General features: G+C 49.7%; 3 protein-coding genes across 3 annotated transcripts; 1 reads left to right on the top strand and 2 right to left on the bottom strand.

Moving 5' to 3' along the window:
• Nucleotides 1-2,234: 2,234 nt before the first annotated feature.
• On the top strand, nucleotides 2,235-2,796 carry CONPUDRAFT_160549 (uncharacterized protein; the record flags this gene model as incomplete). Its single annotated transcript, XM_007777691.1, has 3 exons — nucleotides 2,235-2,318; nucleotides 2,412-2,641; nucleotides 2,703-2,796. The coding sequence occupies 3 exons, from the start codon at nucleotides 2,235-2,237 to the stop codon at nucleotides 2,794-2,796; spliced, it is 408 nt and encodes a 135-aa protein (XP_007775881.1).
• A 3,989-nt stretch (nucleotides 2,797-6,785) lies between these two features.
• On the bottom strand, nucleotides 6,786-7,478 carry CONPUDRAFT_160548 (uncharacterized protein; the record flags this gene model as incomplete). Its single annotated transcript, XM_007777690.1, has 1 exon — nucleotides 6,786-7,478. One exon carries the CDS (start codon nucleotides 7,476-7,478, stop codon nucleotides 6,786-6,788), a length of 693 nt encoding a protein of 230 aa, XP_007775880.1.
• A 4,642-nt stretch (nucleotides 7,479-12,120) lies between these two features.
• On the bottom strand, nucleotides 12,121-13,770 carry CONPUDRAFT_78409 (uncharacterized protein; the record flags this gene model as incomplete). The annotated part of the gene is made up of 1 exon (XM_007777689.1): nucleotides 12,121-13,770. One exon carries the CDS (start codon nucleotides 13,768-13,770, stop codon nucleotides 12,121-12,123), a length of 1,650 nt encoding a protein of 549 aa, XP_007775879.1.
• Between the last annotated feature and the right edge of the window lie 5,439 nt (nucleotides 13,771-19,209).

Here is a 19,209-nt window from a genome sequence, read left to right as displayed (position 1 = left end):
TGAAACGGGCAAGTGTTGCCAGTCGGTCAGACGAATGACCTTTGGAACAAGTTCCAAAAAAGGCAACTCCGGCGCCGCGTCATCCCGTCTGACCGACTGGTTTGGAGTCTGAGCCTGGAAGCGACTTTCAAGTGCCTGCGCTGAACGACCATGTTCACCCGGGTATGTATATTCGTGCTTTCCTGGATTTATTAAATCCGAGCCGTTCAATGAGTCAGGTAAAAGAAAGCGGAACAGTAGGGCCGTTCACTCCCAAGACCGGGTCATTTATCCCGTCGTTTATTAATGGTGGAAAATTACTGGGCACGCCAAGGGCACGCCAAGGGCACGCCACGGAAGCCCTGAGGCCTGAGTATTAGTTAACCTGCAGCTGACGTTAATGTTGTTGAAGGTGGAGAATATTAATGACTGCTTCTTATAAACCGTCGGAGTGACAATCTCACAAACGGGGTTAACTTGAATGTAATGGGTGATTCCGTGGCTCCAGCTCAAGCCTAAGTTTTGTGTAGTTGAAGACCATTCGATAGTGTCACGCTGGTCAGGTAAAACACCTTAAGTTCAAGATCACGCGTTCGCCAGACTTTTGAACTACTGTACTTTTACGACCAGATGTTCGTAACGCGTAACGCATCGGTTGAATGTGAACAATTAAAAATGAACTGTAACCCGTAACATCTAGGATTGAACAAGAAAAGGTTACATAGGAGTTATAGGTTTAAAAAAAGTGTTCTAATCTAACTCTAATGCTCCTCAAAGTCTTTATAACAATAATCAGCTGTCTTACGCCATCTCCGCTGCTCGTTCTCACTCGCCGGAGGTATATCAACGTCTCCGGGCTCAAGCTTGCCAAAGTCGGCATGTACAGCAGCACCAACCGAGCTCGGCCCGGCCTTTGTGTCAACAGCAGCGGCATCACTGTCTGAAAACGGGGACTCCGTTGCCTCCGTGTCGGCACTTGCTGCTGCACCTAGTCTGCTCTAACTGGACTCATAGTCGGACTGTATCTTGTCCCATAACTCAAGATGGGTGTCGGGTAGATTGCGGATGGTTCGAAGGGATGAGGGACTTTTAAGCGATTCAAATGAGAGATTGAATCCGGGATGGCCAGGGACAATACAATTCTCGAAAGCCTTTTGAGTTCGGTTAACAGAAAATCCAAAATGATCCTTGAATTAGACATACCTTCTGGATAAGAGTCGCACTGTTGACATCTTCCAGGCCTTGACAAACCAAGCAATGCGTGTGCTCAGGCAGTGTCTGATGCTCAGGGTGGTCAATAGTGATGGATTTACAATGCTGTAACGCGCAGGCAAGGTCAAGGGTCCGAGAGCCTCGGGCGGCAGTTGAACAATGTGTAACGCGTAACCCGGCCATTTGAACAATCCACAGACTCGACTATTGAACATGTAACACTGTAACGCTCTCGACCATTGAACATCTGGTCGTAAAAGTACAGTACTGTCTTTTTTGAACTTGATTTCCGTCACACGTCACGTAAATTTCTGTTGAACTTAAAATCGTGTAGCTACAGTATTTTACGGCTGAACGACGTTTTGCGGATGGGACTGGGCCTTATGCGACATGATAAAGAGAAGGTGATGATGCACAGTCGACGATTACGGGGCAAGTGTCATCGCGGCGGCGGAACCCGCCGCGGTCACAGCTGACCGACTGTGACCATGCACCATATATGGCAAATTTTTGGTCTGAACAAGCACATGAGAAGAAACATGGCTGCCGTGTTGCGCTGCAACGCACTGTAGCAATTTTTACCGAGTGGCACGGTCGACTGAGAACATCGCGGCGGAGCGTCGTCACGCGGAAGCAGCGTGGGAAATGTACACACTGCCGACCCGCGCCGCCCCTAATGACATTTGCGCGGAGCTTAAAAACAGCGGGCTATGGACGCACCCATTTTTTTCCCCTTTCCTCCGTGTCGTGTCATACGAGGATGAGGGAAGGGGTATTACACCTTGCTGCTGCTGGCTTAGCGTGGATTCCACGTCAGTAATCATGCTGTCTCTCCAGGGATGAGCTAGCTCCTTGCAGCAAGGTCCCTCGGGCACCCCACGCACACACGTCTGTGAACAAGTGTGGGGGGTGGTAGTGCAGTCGGCTTTTCCGATCATGCGCTGCGAACTGTTGCTGCCAGCTTAGCGTCACGTCAGCAAACATGCTGCCTCTCCTGGGGTGAGCTGGGTCAAGCAACAGCGTCCCTTGGGCACCCTGTGGATATGTCTCTAGACAATGGTCCTTCCTCAACTCGAGCCCGCGCACCGTCTATTTCGTCGTGGCTGTGGACGTCGGCCAATGACTTTGTAAGTATTGTACATAGTGTTCACATTGCTCTGGTTCATCGGGGGAGGTGATTTGGTCGGCTCATTTTCTAACCCTAACCCTACCCTGCTTAGGCGGTGGGAAGCGGGTCTGCGCTCCTCGGCTGTCTCCCAGCCCTGCATCGTGTTATGCCCGCCGCCGCCGCCGCTGTTGGTCCTCGTAGCAGCCTGAAAAGGAACGTACCTGGGGATCACAAGCACATCACCGAGGGACCGGGAGCGCGAGAGGAAGGGGGAACGGGCGAGGGAGAGGACTTGGAGAGGACAAGAGCAGGGGAGGAGAACGGGAAGGGCATAACACCAAGGTGCGTTCGCTATCTAGCCGCCGGCCGCACGCGTTCGGGGTACTGACATATGCTGTGACAGCTTACACAGTCCACTAAGCGGGACTGTGTTTCTCCGTCTGCAGCCTGTTGCATTCACGCGTGAAATCCCTCCTTCCCCCGCTGAATTCACTTGAATCAGCTCCCTGCAAGGGCCAGACACACTGTCCGAGCTCGCTTGCCCTTCGCCAAAACACTGTCCAGCTGCCCGCTTTTGCGGCTGTGTCTTTGGTAAGCCCATTGTTTTTATTTATTTTTATTCGCATGGTGACATGTATTCTAACTGTCCCCCGGTTCTGTCCTCCACACTTGCCCTCCCCCCTTCTCCCCCACACTTGACCCTCATCCTTCTCCACCCCTCATCATTACCCTCAGCCCTTCAGCACCCCGGCTATTGTTTACTACACTCATATACATGTAGCTTTAGAATAGTTTTGCAATATAATTTATTCATTGTGTGCATCTTTCCAACCTTAAATACTAAAGTATGTGTGTAGCACATATCCGGGAATTATGGATTTGAGCGCTAGCGGGCCAGCAATTGGCTCGCTTGCGTCGGGAGGGTGAGCGAGGATGCACGTACACACGAACACCCCTGAGTCGTGACGCGACGCGCGGGACAGTGTTGCAACAAACACTGTCCCACGCGACTTCGGCATCGGCCGCGTGATGTCACGTGCGCCGGACCATGCAATTCACGAGAGAAGCTAGATATAAAGCAGGCCGTTAACACTCCATATAACGGCTTCGTAGCTCAATGGGTAAGATGCTGAGGCCTACTCGGTGTGCCTGCGTTCGATTCGCGCTTGAAACTTTTTTTGCCCGGCGCAGATGCTCAAATTCTTTTTCTTTCTCACAATGTGCGCGGCGTTGCGAGGCATCCCAGGACATTTTCACAACATTTCACTCAGAACATTCGGTTGACATTCACGATGGTACGTTTGTATGCCGTTATGTAAATGTACAATTGATGTCACGCCGCAAGATGTTCCTGTGACATCCGCTGCCTTTGGGCGTGTAGTGTGTTGGGCTCGAGACGGTCACACCTCGGCTAACACCTCGAGGTGATCTTGAGCCACCTTGCGAGGTATAGTGCGGCTTCTCCAAGCCTTCTCGGCAAATTCGACAGCCTATGTTTCTGCCGAGTTTGCGGAAGCCCAAGCGGCCGCTCCCCCGACGAGATAAACCCAGCACGAGATAGTGGACAAATCACACGTATGCAAATAGAGATGCAGAGGCACCCGGGCACACCGTACCCAGGCTCGAGGGCAATACGACCTGTTCGTCGGAGAATCGTACGCTATCTGTGGGTGCGGTGGTTCAAAGATCAATCATTGGAAGTTAGCGCTTACCGCGCAATGCCATCAATCCCCTTTCTGAATCTTAATGCCAAGCATATCGCAACCTCCACCAGCGCTCATCATGTGGCCGGCGGCGGCATGGAACGATACTTTATCTAGCAATATCCGAGGACAGCAAGTTCTAAGTGCACTTGCGAGCTCGATGTGTCCAGTTTCCAGGCCATATGGTCATTCGGGAATGGCAAACCTGTATGTCTGCCCCAAAATAAAATCATTCTCACAGCGCACTAAGCTGATTGTTGCATTCACTCCGTGGACGTTTGCTTCGACGGGAAGACCACTAGAATTATTGATCAAACCCCTGTGCGGACAATAGGTATACAAATCACTCCCCTGTGCTCTCTCACAAGAGCAGGCATCGCTAGACGTCAAGCTTTTTCAAATATAAGCTCGGAAAGTGACGATAATAGCTCGAAAAGCAAGCCACAGTAAGTAGCCGAAGGGGCTTAGACGTAGTGTCTGTGCACTCTGGACTGGAGCTGGCTGAGTCGGCCATCGGACTTCAGGGTCCTTTGCAACGTTCATGTAACCAGCTATGACCAGGTTTTGCCCTACTAGTACTAATGGGCAATCCAACAAACCAAAAATCTACCACCCTTGCACCCCTGATACAACACGGCACTCTCAATGCAACAGGGTGTATTTTCTCGCTTATACACGCTACAGTCTCTTGTAGGGTGGTGGACCACATGTATACCAGCCCAATACCAGCCTACAGGTTGATATGTGAAATAAATTTCCAAGAAAAACGCCAGGGAGATCCCACCCAGGTACCGTGTTGCATTTGGAGTGCAAGGGTGGTATGTCCCTTTTGGGGCTCAGAGCTTCAGGAGAGTCGGACAGTTTCACCCTTTTTCCGGACTGTAGGACCAAGGAACGAGCGATTATGGCGCCGGTCGAGGCCGAACGGTGAATATTTGCATACCCTTTGATGGATATGGCTTGCATAATCAGACAAATGGCAAAGCTATGCGGATCCAGGAGGTTGCATTTTTACCAGGTATTTGCCGTCGTCTTCTCCACACTGCAAGCGTTTCTTTATAATAATAATAATAATAATAATAATAATAATAATAATAAATCATTACAACGTCCAGCGGGGCGGTGGCTCCATGACGGACGTTCTGAGCCGTATCGTACTATAACGTGTGTTATGCTACCGTATACCCGTTGAAACCTTCACATCTACTCGGTATCCCCCTGGGATGTGAGCAATGGGGGCTAGGACCGAGCGGCGGTCCTCCCGTGTCTGGTCGTGTTTTCCCTTCCCTTCTCGTCCCGTTCCTAGCCTCTCCGACATCTTCTCTCCTCCCAATTCCTTCTTCCCCTCCTCTTCGTCCTTAGCCCAAGCCCCCATTGTAACGAGTTACGCCTTTGAATAGATTTTTCTGCAGATGTCCCCGTATGTGTTCTTAAATCGCCCGGTTTCGTTCATATACCTCATCAGAGGTTGAATCGCTCGCTCGTTGGTGAGCAGGTATGGTAGTAGTGTTGCCGCGGCTCGGCTCGGCTCGAAGCTGAATCGTTCCCTCGTAAAAATAACACTTGAATTTTGTAGCGTAGGGTTATGTTTTGAAGTGACGACCGTGCGGCGACGATGGCAACTATGACATAATATTCACCTCACTAAATATTTTGTTGCCTCTGCTGTAATCCCATCCAATCGGCTTGAGCCAGCTCCCGAGCCACGGCAACACTACACCAACCTGTGATCTTGTCGCGTCAGCCACAAGTAGACAGATAGCCCCTGTCCTTCGTATTTGCTCTTATCTCGTATTCTGTCCCTACCTCCCTATCCCTACACCTTTGGCGTACAGATCATATCTAATCAGGACCGCTGCTGGCGCGGCTGTTCACATTATGAGGTGGTAGAGCTGCCACAGCTTGCCGGGTTGGATCAGGGAGCACAAGCACAAATCCATGTATTTCAAGCACATAATCCGGTGGTAATACAGGGCGAGCGAGGTGATACAAGAAGAGCTGAGACGCAGCTTGTGATTAGTCTAGGAAACATGCTGGGGGACGGAGGGCGGGTGACTTCAAGCTCTGGCAGGGCGCAGGGATGAGTAACCGTGCACCGAGCTAGCTACTAAAAGACAGTTTGCCTGGCAGGGTGCGGGGATGAGCAACCTGGGGCTCCTGCTGCCTGCGTCCTAAAATGCGGGCGACTTGCTGGCACCCGAAAACAAGAATGAGTGCCATTGCAAATAATGTCAATTGGCGCAGCGTCTGCTCCATTGCAACTGTAACGAGAGCGCCTCCCGAACATGCGTGTTTATTTGCTGCCGGTACCCGGGGTTGTGAGGGCGTGGTTGTCAGTGAGAGAGTTGCTCGCTGGCGTGTGCGTAGAGCATGTCTTCATGCGCACCCGGAGCACTGGCAACACACAAGGGTGTCATGCACTCGTGCGCACTCAACCAGGCTGGGACTGATTAGACGAGAGTAATGAAATTCATCACTGGTGGAGTTATGAGAAAACTCAATAATGGTATCTGCATGCAACACGAGCAGTAGTACATCGGTCGTCTCAGGCTATGCACCTCATGGAAGGGCGATTGCTTACTGACTGGGAGGGCGCGAGGCTCATCAGTAAAAGCGCCATTTTCTTGCCGACTTGCCAAGCTTGTAAGCTTGCCGACAAGCCGACAAGACACTGTCACTACAAAAATCATACATGTTGGCTGTAAAAACATACCAGAACTTATACTATCGACGTTTGCATCTTGAAACTGAGTTCCGGGGCTGGAATATGACCTGTGGAAGTCTTAAACAACTGAAACGAGGGCAGCTTTTTTGACTTGTAGGCACTTGTCCGTGTAATCTCCACTCTGCCGAAGACCGACTTGTAGCAAGAATAGACTTGTCTTGCCGGCTTGGCGTCTTGGACCAATTGTTACCTTGCCGTCGCTTGCACAAGGTTGCTCAAGGTTGCACAAGCCGCGGCAAGTTTTTTTCAAGTTTACTGATGAGGATATGGACTGGAGAGCTGGTGGTGCTGTCGAAGCTGGAAAGGGATGGCTGAGATCGTCGTCGGGCTCGACAGCGCACTGCTTGCCCTTGCTGCTCACCGATGGGGTGGAGGACTGAAGCGCAGGGTCAGCACACAAGAGGGCTTTGTCAAGGGCGAGAGCCAAGGACTGAGAGCTCGACGTGGCCTCAGATGCAGATGGCCCAGCATGCGAGTGAGATCGCTGTGGACGAAGGTCGGCATGCGGGGGTGCCGACTTGCATCCGCCCAAGAAGCTGCAGTGTGTAATGTAGCCCTGTTGTTCTTGACAGAGAGACGAGTCCTCTTCTTGCGAGCTGTCGTAGTCGCCTTCGCGTTTGACACGATTTCGCGGATCTGAACTGAATGGCCGGACTGATGGGATGCGGGGCGGACGGCTGGACGGCTGGACCGCCGGAAAATGCGGATTCCGCGTTATCCTCCGGTGCCTGGACGTATCTGACATGGACATGGGTGACAGCCCGTGATAGCGGAGTTGAAATCGAGAGTTTCAGCCTTATAATAGGATGCGCACGCCTTGGTCCTTTTACCCCTTCTTTACCCGCTTTGGGTTTCCCTCCACCCATGCCTAGCTCGGGCGCAGTCATTTTCGAATCTCAGCCATCTCTTTCCGTGCCCATCATCCAGTCCTTGGGATCTAAAGCAAGCTATGTGTTAACCACCAACAACATCTCCGAGCTAGTATTACTCGAAAACGGAGTCGAAACAAGACGGACTGTTGTTTCTCCTTTCTACGCCAGAGCTTTACATGCTTTCAGCTACAAATATGAGCTTATCAAGTTCACTATTCCCAAGATACCTTCATCAGGAATAGCAACGGAGGCAGTTCGATCGGCCCTTCTACGCGTCCTCTGGTACATGGACAGCGTGAGAAACAGGGTCTTCACTGATTTGATGAACACTTTTGCTCGCACTCCTGGACATTGTGCGGCGTTTGACTACTATCTATGGCTTGATTGGCTCTCGGCCAAACATTCGTTGCTCAAATGGTGCTCTGGGCAACACGATCAGAGAATCAGGCATATCGTTTGCGAGCGATTCGGTGTCACCTTTGAATCCGTATCGACTGGTGCTAATGCGAACATTGAAGATATCTGTGAGTGGCAGTTTAACTACGCTCGTCCTTCATAGAATATCTCACGGACGAGGTTGCGATGTTCTCCGCAGTTGATTGGAAGAAGTTCTTCGCTACCTACCGCATTGAATTCGTGGACGTCTGCGGTTTTAACTATCGGCCACAGAAGTCAACGATGGCTGACGGGCCTCCAGACGCGGCGAAATGGGCCCTCGCCATAACAAATGCTGTGGAAGCACAGCCCAGGGCAGTAGCAGAGACAGGGGTACTTCCTTATCCGGTATGATTTCAATACCTCTATAGGCGGCCTCTTGAATGACCACATCACAATTGCATGTTTGCTTCTCTGTCGACACTGCTTATCTGGTCGTAATGGCACTATTCAATGAGCAGCAGCAATCTTTAGCCTCCCGACTGAGGGAATCTGCTTCCGCTGGCCATCACGTTGGCCAAGGCTCCAAGTGCACGGACAGGCAGGGACGGCGCATTCAGAAATACTCATCAGAAGGAAGGGTGTCAAAGAGGGCTAAGGTACAAAACCATAACAATCGTCAAGGTAATGCCCGTATCCATAGAAATGCGTTGTGGGTGAGTAATTCCTGGCACGTTCATATCAATGGATCACTGATATTTAGTATTGCTCGGGTGTTACGGCACGCAATATAGATATCCGAGCACATCGAAAACTATGTTCCTTCCGATGCCGTCCTGAACGAGAAGCTATCTCGGACATGGCGGAAACTGAACCAAGTTTAAAGAATGTGTATCCGCAAATCGGGACCCCATGCTAGTGTTTTTTTTGGTGACATATTGCCCCTCCACCTCCAATGCAACCGACACCCTCAATGCAACATGCACTGAATGCGCTATCCCTGGCCTTTTTCTTAGAAAACTGTATCGTATATTTACCTGTAGGCTTGTATGCATGTGTTCCACCAACCCATAGGAACCTGTAGCGTGAACAAACAAACAAACATACTCTGTTGCGTTGAGGGTGCTGTGTTGCATCGGGGGTGCAAGGGCGGTACACTCAGATGCCCATCAGGTTTGCCCACTTTGAGTCGTTGTCCACTCAGCCCGTGTTGTAATCCTGTGTTAGTTATCGCTCGCATCATGATGTGTCGATTTATCGTATAGATTCCGAGTTTTATTTATTTATATATTCATGTCGTAGCTACTCGAATTATTCGCGCGATTGATCTTCGGGCACCCTCTTCTTGCCCGGGACAGACGCGTTGTGCGTCGTCGCGAGCCCGTGTGACCTTGATTTTCTACAGCCCGACATGCTGGAATCGGCCCCAGCTCCAGCAAATGGTGGTGCCGTCTCCGCAGAAGCACCAAGTAGTGTGATCGCCATGACGCCCCCAACTCCAAGACACGCGTCCCCGCAAGACTCGGGAGGCATTCGCAGACGAACATCCCTCCTCTTCACACCCGTCACGGAACCACTCGCTGCTGGGGTCAGATGTAATGAGTCCTCCCACCCAGCCCCTTAGATGGATCCTTTCCTCCACATAAGGGACGTCTATTGCTAGAATTCCGCACCATGAACGCATGACTAGTGTTGCCGCGGCTCGGCTCGGCTCGAAGCTGAATCGCTCCCTAGTGAAAATAACAATTGAATTTTGTAGCGTAAGGTTTATGTTTCGAAGCGATGACTGGCAGCGACGATGGCAACCATGACATGACAATTACCTCACTAAGTATTTTGTTGCCTTTGTCGTAAGCCCACCCAATCGGCTTGAGCCAGCTCCCGAGCCGCGGCAACACTACGCATGACCTCTCCGTGAGAAGAGGCCCCCAGGCACTCAAGTAGGTACTGTAGAAATTCGAGGTCGCACGGGCTCGCGACGACGCACAGCGCGTTTGTCCTGGGCGAGGGGAGGGTGCCCGAAGGGGAATCGCGTGAAGATTACGAGTATCTACGGCAGGATTATATAAATAATAAAACTGGGAATCTATACGATAAAAACGACACGTCATGATTGCGAGCGAGATCCGAACATAATTCCAACAGGTACCATTACGTAAGCAGCGGAAGTCCATACAGTCGACTCCCTCTAAAGGCATACCCGTCTAAAGGCACAAGGCAGCCTCGCTGCGCTACGGCACTTGGGGATCTTGCCCTACTATGTTGCTCTATGGGAATCGCCATCCCATTGTACTGGAAACGAAAACTCGAACACGAGTAGACACAGTGCCCGTGGATATCTGTCGTGCAGTCCAGAACCCTACATCGTATACAAATCCCGAGCACCAACACGAGATATGCCACAGCCACAAAGCCAAACATGTACAATGCCAAGCCGGGCATAATTTTGAATATACGAGTAAATATACGAGTAATACTCCCTCATGAGGCATACCTTTTCGGATTTCCCGAGTTGGTTGGCAGGGAATCAACGCCCTAAAGGCATACCCCCGCCTAAAGGGTTAAGGCAGAGGAGTGAGCTCATAATGGTTTCGAGACAAATTTAGATGCTTGCGTAGTATGCATTGCAGTATATCAACCTGTAACTACAATACTGTTGACCCTGAATAGGCGGGACAACCTCAGGGGTATGCCTTTAGCTACCCCGACAGACAAGGCACTCAAGGAGCATCAAACTCCTCGAGCGTCACGTCGAGTTTCTGCACGCTGAGATTGATCTCCTGGCTTGTCTCAAGGCCCGAGAACCCCTCACACCAGCCACAGGGGTGCTGAGAGCAGGGGAAGCGCGCTAGAACATGACATTAACTGGGATGGATGATGTTGATGACGAGCCTGAAGCTGCCGAGGAGCATCCAAAGGCTCAGGAGGTTATTCGGGCATCCAATCTCATTAATACTTACATTGCAGCTTTAGATGATCCCGCCACTCGGAAGCTGGAGGTTCTCCCAAGTTGGATCACTGAACCGCCAGCTCCGCCTTGAAGAAACATCGAAGCTGAAGGAGAGTCGACTGACTACTTCAAACGTACATAGATAGCATAGAGTATCTAGAGTAATAGAGAAATCGTCGTGGCGTTAAAACTTCCCTGCCAAAATTAGCCCCTATTTTTTCGAATCCCTCCCTAATGGCATACTCCGCCTTAAGGCATACCCTGGAGCATTTCCCGAGGAGTATGCCTTTAGAGGGAGTCGACTGTAGTGCACTGGGATTAGTGCCACACTACACGACCGTCCGTCTGGGTAGGAGAGTGCAAAGCATATAACTTTTCGACCTCTCAACGTTTACACTCTTGCTTTTCTGTGCTTAAGTGTCAGTGCACACTCCATTTCTAGACAGGTGTCATGCAAAAGGCGTCAATGGAAACTTTTCCACTGCTCCTTTCCCGACTAATAGTGATCGAAACATTATAACAATTCTATGCTTTTTACAGTCATCATTTGTGACGGAAAAATCCCGCTTTGCCTGCAGTGGTAACATCCTCTATTCCCCCCCGTCTCCTCGCGCTGCCTATCGACGACGTCCTGGCCTAGATAGAGCCACTATACTTTTTCCCCTCGTCTGGAATCTATTGGGGCAAATACATTTCACGTTGAAAGATTCATATTTATGCGAGATGGAATCGTTGAGACGACCTAGACAAAAAGACCAAATGTATCGAGTCAATTCCAGGTAGACTGCGGCTGAAATCAGAAGCTGGAGGATGGGCCGCGCTGGATGCAACCTACAATACAGGCATAGGAATTACCTAGTGGCAGTGAACAAATGTTTGACATACTCACATGAAGTACACAAGACAGAGCCTGCCTCCCTTTTGATCTGACTCTGACCCAAAAGTCGATACTGAAGTACTAACCTCAACCTCAACCTCAACCTTCACGCGTGCTTTTGCAAAGCTTTAAGTTGACCATACACACGGCAGGGAAAATTCTGAATATACCAGTAATCTGTCTGGTAACGCATGTGAGTGTTGCACACGCCCTAGGGAGCGATAGTAGTAGCAAGCGATGTAGAGATTATTATAAGATAAGTGAAACAATCAGCGGTGACAGATACCACCCGCACGAGACACTTTCCAGCTTCATTTGATCACGTCTCAATCCATCGGAAGTTGTCTACCGCCTCCTTCAACAGCTCTACAACGCCAATAAATGCTTCTTCCATTTCCTTCAACCCTGCCTGCACGTGTACCGATAGAATGCGGAGACGTAGCCCGATGCTCTCGCGTCTACAGATTGTCTTGGAGAGGTCTTCAGCCGCATTTGAGGTTATGTGCGCGCCTTGTTTTGCAGTGTAGTACCCGCTGCAACGCCATCGAATGTTCATTTCTTCCAGCTTCGGTAGCGGTGGACAAGACCCGGAGAGTTCATTCTGCTTTGGCTCGTTGCTAGAGGCTAGCTCGGCCAAGATGTTGCGCAGGTCCAACGGATCTGATTCAAGACAGATTAGTCGAATGTTACCCATGGCGCTGAAGACAGCCCCCCATGAAGCAGCAAAACTCGGGGAGTCTGAGAAAAGATATAGTGCAGTAATACTTTGTGCAGTAGTGCTAGTGGTAATGATCGGTGACAGCGATGTGGGTGGCAAATCGCGCTCAAAGAAGCCGGCCAGGAGATGGAAAGTGCACTCTAGCTCTGCAAGTCTGTTCTCACAGCTCCTGCAGACGTCAAAGTCGGTAATCTGCTGGGGGTTGTGATCGCACTGCTGGAAAAATGTGGAGTTCACAACACTTCCGTGGACGTTGATTCGAAACGTCCTTGGTACCTCTACCCCCCTGCACGAAGGACGAGAGCTATTCCTGTCAGAAGTACGTGGGTATGCAACGACAGGGAACAGCAAAGCATGCGTCGAAGGACGTCGATCCCTGTAATCAATGTTTTGGACGTTCAACCGAAACTGTGGTGAGACTCGGAGCAAAAACACCAGGTTGGCATACTGGTCGTAAGTTGAGCTGAATTCCCAGAGATGCAGGTTAGGAAGATGGACAATGAGGTCTGCGGGTAGACCCTCCCATCCTTGACTAATATCAATAACTGGAACTTCGTCGATGTGGAAACCCTCGCCCATTCTCAGTATTTGGAGGGACAGTGTCCGCTGAAGGATCTCGATGAGATCACTGGCTCTGAACACCACAGATGTTTTGGCCAGCTCGAGCACCGTGAGAGTCTTGCACCAGAGAACCGAATTCGATGGGAGGATGAAGCCTATCAAGGATACCTCTCGGAGACACGGCGCACCCCCGGACAATAATGAATTCAAGACAGCATTATTGGCTTGGATCTCCAAGTTGACGATCCTAGGGTGGTAGGATGATAGATCAAGCTTCAGGACTTCGAGGGCAGGGGCATTTCTGTGAGCCAGGTTGCTGAGCGTATCATTGACGTGCCTGGCGGTATCCTCGAACAAAAAATGCAGGACGCGGACCCTTGATAGCACCTTGGGGGCCATTGTGTGCTGAATGAGCTGGAAAAAGCTTCCCTCGTATGGTGCGATTGATGTCAGAGTAAATGTAAGTTCGAGGGGGGCAAAGTGAGAACGTTTGAGACCCTCGTATTGTGTGAACCACCCGGTATTGCTGCCCCTCCTGCTACTCTCTTTCGCATGTATCCTGGCCCATAAAGACGGCGTTGATTTGGCGACTTGGTAAAACCGTCTGCATACTTGCAGAAGCACCCATATATCGTCCGGAGGACATTGAAGGAAGATTGAGGATAATTCTTCTGTAGCAAGCCGGTCCATGGGGCTGACCATCAGTGGGTGCCGTGTGACGGATGCGCAGTGATATTTGGAAGTCGCTGACTCGGAGCGATCGAGTGGCTCGTGTGAATGCAGCTGATATGCTTGGGCGTTTATAGCCACACCGTGGTGTGACTGAACCTTTGGAAGTCTCCTCTGAGCTGTCCTCTTGCATGGGATTTGGGATACTTTCCATGAAGGTCTGTTAGTTCTGCTTCAAATCCGATTCTGAAGGTCCTCACTTTATTCTGTTACACCACTGGACTGTGAAGCATCCAACGTCAAACACGTTTTGCAGAAGTCAGCGCTGGATAACCAGAGAGGCTGAAGGACAAGGCTACTGTCAGATGGGAGAAGCGGCGGGATGCACAGAAGGGTTGAGAGGATAAAACAGACCAACCGACGCTACGTGGTAGTGACGATGACATAATATTGATGCCAGACCGACCTCAGTTGGCGTTACGTACAATACCACTTAGGGGCCACAGCATCACTTGCTAAATGGTCCAAGAAATGTAATCACTATCTGGTACAAACCCAACTTCAGCTTCGTAACTTGATACTATACCGCCCTTGCACCCCCAATGCAACACGGCACCCTCAATGCAACTGGGTGTGTTTTCCCTTTTGTTCACGCTACAGTTTGTTCTGGGCTGGGGAAACACATCTATACAAGCCTACAGGTCAATATATGATATAATTTTCTACAAAAAAGGTCAGGGAGAGCGCATTCAACACATGTTGCATTGAGGGTGCCGTGTTGCATTGGGGGTGCAAGGGCGGTACTGTAGTTTTACGACTTGAAAATGGTATGGAGATGCCAGTGCAGTAGTTGTTGCACGCGCAAAGTCAATGCGTGGAGCTTCAGTCGGCCTTGAACCAACTGATACTATGATGTGAATGCAACCTACCCCTAGGTCATACTATTCACCAGGAAGGCACATTCACCTTACACTACCTTTCTGAATAGTGACGATCACCACACCATCCGGAGCTTTTCACCTCATCCAACCTCACGGTGATAGGAAGAAATTCAGTTGCGCCCTTCACTTTCCCTGCTTATGAGGTGTATTTCTGTCCAGTGTATCCTTGAGGGTGATGTTGACAAACTGTATTAGCATTCATCTTGAACCATATTGTGGCCAATCACTATTGGTGCATGATGGAGCCACTGGGGGAAGACAGACTGCATGCTGTTGGTTCTGTGAGTACAGAAGAGAGGGAGAGAAGACAGAAGAGACTGACCAGTGATATAGAGATTAATAAGTCAAAAGGATCATAGAATGCAGTATGGGCCACCATGGCGCCTTAGATATGAAATAAAACATCTCATATTCAAGGCGCCATGGTGGGGACTCATACTGCATTCTGTGATCCTTTTGACTTATTGATCTCTATATCACTGGTCAGTCTCTTCTGTCTTCTCTCCCTCTCTTCTGTACTCACAGAACCAACAGCATGCAGTCTGTCTTCCCCCAGTGGCTCCATCATGCACCAATAGTGATTGGCCACAATATGGTTCAAGATGAATGCTAATACAGTTTGTCAACATCACCCTCAAGGATACACTGGACAGAAATACTGTACCTACACGACCGTAGGTTCAAGGGATTTCTGCGTGATATGAAACTAAGATAAGTTCCGACAAGGCTGAAGTTCAAACGGCCGGTGAACGCGTGATTTTGAACTAGGGTCACAGGTTGGTGATATCATCAAGGCATTATTGCTGAGGACAACGAAGGTGCTGGTGAAGAGGTTGTTTCATTGGAAGTAGCAGGCAACGCGGGTGCACCTTTTACATCGGGTGTGCTCCTTGTCCGTTGGGCTTGTGTGTAGGCGTCTCAAGCCCTTGCGACCGATATGGCCGACTCGTTGAAGCCTGCCAGTGATGAGCTCGATATCCCATCTCCGGCCGACTGTGGTTGTGTCAGTAAGGGTCTCAAAAATCTTTAACTCACATTACAAGGATTGCAGAAAACACGCTACAGCAAACAGCTATACTACATCAGAATATAAGTTGAGAAGCTTAGTTGAGAGGCTTGGTATATTTTGTCACGCGGAGAGGTTCAAGCGTGAGGCGTGACGAACCTACGGTCGTGTAGGTACAGTACAAAGGGCCAAGCGTCCTCGTGTGAAACCTACTTTCATTAGCGGTGAAGTATGGAAATGTGGTTAACTAAGTCATACCGGTAGCGTGATATCATCTGTATGTGTTCGTAGAGAGCTATCATCTGAGTACTCATTCGAGTCTGAGCGACGCTCATCTTAGCATGGGTGGCATTAATACAAGTGAACAAGCGCATTAAAGTGTTGGAAAACATACCTCTGCGAGATCTTTGTGCACTGAGTCCTCCCTGGTCCCTTCCTATAGCGTGCCCTGCCCTTCCTCCCTCCTCCTCTTCACAGGGTTGTCAGCTTCTGCATTGGTGTGCAGCCGTTTACGCCCAAAAACGGAACCAACAAGCGGGGGTCCAGAGTAGCGAGTTAAAAGAGAGTTGAGGACCAAATGGTCCGAGATGGATGGCTGGTCTCTGCGGCCACTAGTGCTGGCAACAGAGTCGGCTTGGTGACACGTTTTGGGTCGCCAAGATTCCTGGAGAGGCAGATAGTGCAATCGCAGTCATTTTAATACCCATTTTCATCGTCTGGATTGTGAGCTGTGCGAGAGGGACGTGGGGATGCCATGCCAATGCGTGGTGGTGTGCGCGTGGACCAGAGAGAGAATGGACTTAAGCGCTTCTGGCGTTGGTGATGTTCCCGCCTTGAGTACGTTGGCTCAATATTCAATAGAAATTCCGGAGGCTCCGATTCAGATTGGTGGCGGGCAACGCCCGCCAGCAGCGCGGGACGCTTACATAAGCCAAAAACGCCTATCTTGTCTGAAAACCTGTCACGAACTCACTCTCGACATATACCGAATTGCACTGATGCGATCCACTTAAAAACCACATAGGAGCGTCTTTTATGTGCGTATATAGATGGCCAACTCAAATATATAAGCAAAAGATAAGTAACTGTGCGAGATAAGAGCATTATATCTTGGCAAGTATCTTAGCGTCTAATACCTGGCTTTGGCAGCACAAAGGTCGCTAGACAGCATATCTACACGTCTGGAAAGGACTCAGACTTAAGCTGGGGGAGTTTTTGAAAGTTATGAAGAACCCATGAGGTAGTTTACATACTCGTCTCGTGTCTCGCGGGCCAACATAAGCTGCTGCATTTGCGGGATCTTGATGTTGCAATCTGTCGGCCCATACATGAAAGTAAAATCGTCTAAACCCTTCTTATTTATTATTTATGAGCTGATTCAGGTTACAACATAGGTATGTAACCAATGCCGGGCCTATCGTACCACGTTTGCCTCCGTCCTGAGGCTGTTATTGCTGTCGCGACGGCTCTGACCAGGCTGATGGGGTTCTTGGCATTTCTCGCGGGTGTTCAGCGCCACGGTTCGGCGTTCGGCACAGTCTCGCCAGAAAATCAACTATGCGTGATGCGCGCCACCGCGCGTCAGCCCCTGAGTACTCCCGCGCCCGCGCCCTCCTAGTATATAGATGTCGATCTACAACTCTTGTATCCTCTTAACGCGCTATAAGATGGGTATATTCACTTTATTATCCCTTCACACCCTCGTCGAGCGAAATCCCAGCTTTCGAACACATCATATTTCCTCTATGCAAATGACCGACTTCGTTGACTATTGCTGCGACTTTCGCGCCGATTTCGTGAATTAATGCGCAACAAGAAAAGCGCGACACAACTGTAGCGCCGCCCGCTATACCTCTCGCTCGCTCCTACTATATCTCTCGTAAAACCAGGATCCCAATCTCCTTGTTATGTCCTCTTTGGGACATAAGTTTTCAAGGACACAATCTGGATGATCCCCCGCGCTCAAGAGCGCATCAATGCCTGCATTTATACAATGGAGGAGGACGGCTGAGAGTATGGTATAGGTGCGTTATTATTCTGTTACTGACTGGGCGAGTCTGATACACAATGTATACACAATATTACTACGTTTTTCCCGATTGACCAACACATTCGTGCGTCGCGTCCCTATTCTCCTGTGGCGGGGGAAAGGGAATATGTGGGTCATTATTTCAGTCGTGCCTGGGACAGTTCGGGACACAATCAGCTCTCCTTATGTATAGGTCAGCACCCGCCCAACAAGATATGTACCAACCACATCGTGCCTCTTATCCTAGACCCATTGAGCCAGCCCAACACAAACCACAGCCCGATACTTTATTTGAAAGTCTGTTAAGTACTAAGGTGAGTAGTTATTGTTGGGCAAAACTAAAGAAACTGTCAAAGCCGGTGGCGAGCCCCATCAAGTGTTGATTCCACTCGGGTTAGTGTAGACCGAATATATGTAACACATTTTAATTCGGGCTCAGATCTCGAATGAAAAGGCATATGCAAGTGTTGGGCTGGCAGTGCTGCCGGGGCGATAACGCCCGCGGATTTCTTCATTGTAATGATGACTGCCTAGAACGAGGGGACATCTGGGGACATGTCTAAATCATGATCGTGTGCTTTAACCCTGACCGGGACCCCCGATTTCTTCGCCGAACTTAGAAGGCGAACGCCGAACGCCGAACTCCAAAAGATCCCCATTCCCCATCGTCCTCGCCTTGTTCACATTAATCACATGACCGATAGGAAATGGCAAACCCTCGAATGCGACCTACGGTATTGCACTCCGGCGCTCTACAGTGCCACCCTTGCACCCCCAATGCAACACGGCACCCTCAATGCAACAGGGTGTGTTTTCCCTTTTGCTCACGCTACAGTTTGTTTTGGGCTGGTGAAACACATCTATACAAGCCTACAGGTCAATATATGATACAGTTTTCTAAGAAAAAGGTCAGGGAGAGCGCATTAAACGCATGTTGCATTGAGGGTGCCGTGTTGCATTGGATGTGCAAGGGCGGTACCACTGGTAGGGCTCCAACCATATAGTGTACGTAAATAGTTTATATGTTTACAACTGTATAGTATACTGTATAAGTGTACGGGTGGGCCTATATGGTTTATACTTTGTATGTAAACAGTTTTCTATTGTTTACAAGACATTATAGCATCGTAGTACGTCTGTAAGTGCTCAGAGACGTTTGAACTGCACTCAAAATAATATAATCTTGTGCTGGTCCCAACAATAATGCTTGTTTTTGAATTGGACAAATAGAGTAATTATTCCTGACTCCACCAGCATGATCAGGCACTAGTATATTTGCTGGGCACTCGCACCTACACTGAATAACCATGAATGAAACAAGCACAACTTATAACAAGGTATACCTCCACCCAATATCTGAATCCTGTGTATCTAACCTCTTCCCAGCTTCGTGCTATAATTCGACAGATTATCAGGGTTTCAGCCCAGTGTGTACGTTTCTGTGCAATTGTGGAGCACCTCCAGATATCCCACCATAATGGCCT

The sequence above is a fragment of the Coniophora puteana genome (assembly GCF_000271625.1).
Source record: "Coniophora puteana RWD-64-598 SS2 unplaced genomic scaffold CONPUscaffold_26, whole genome shotgun sequence".
Classification (NCBI taxonomy): domain Eukaryota; kingdom Fungi; phylum Basidiomycota; class Agaricomycetes; order Boletales; family Coniophoraceae; genus Coniophora; species Coniophora puteana.
This window is presented reverse-complemented; position numbering and strand designations above follow the sequence as displayed.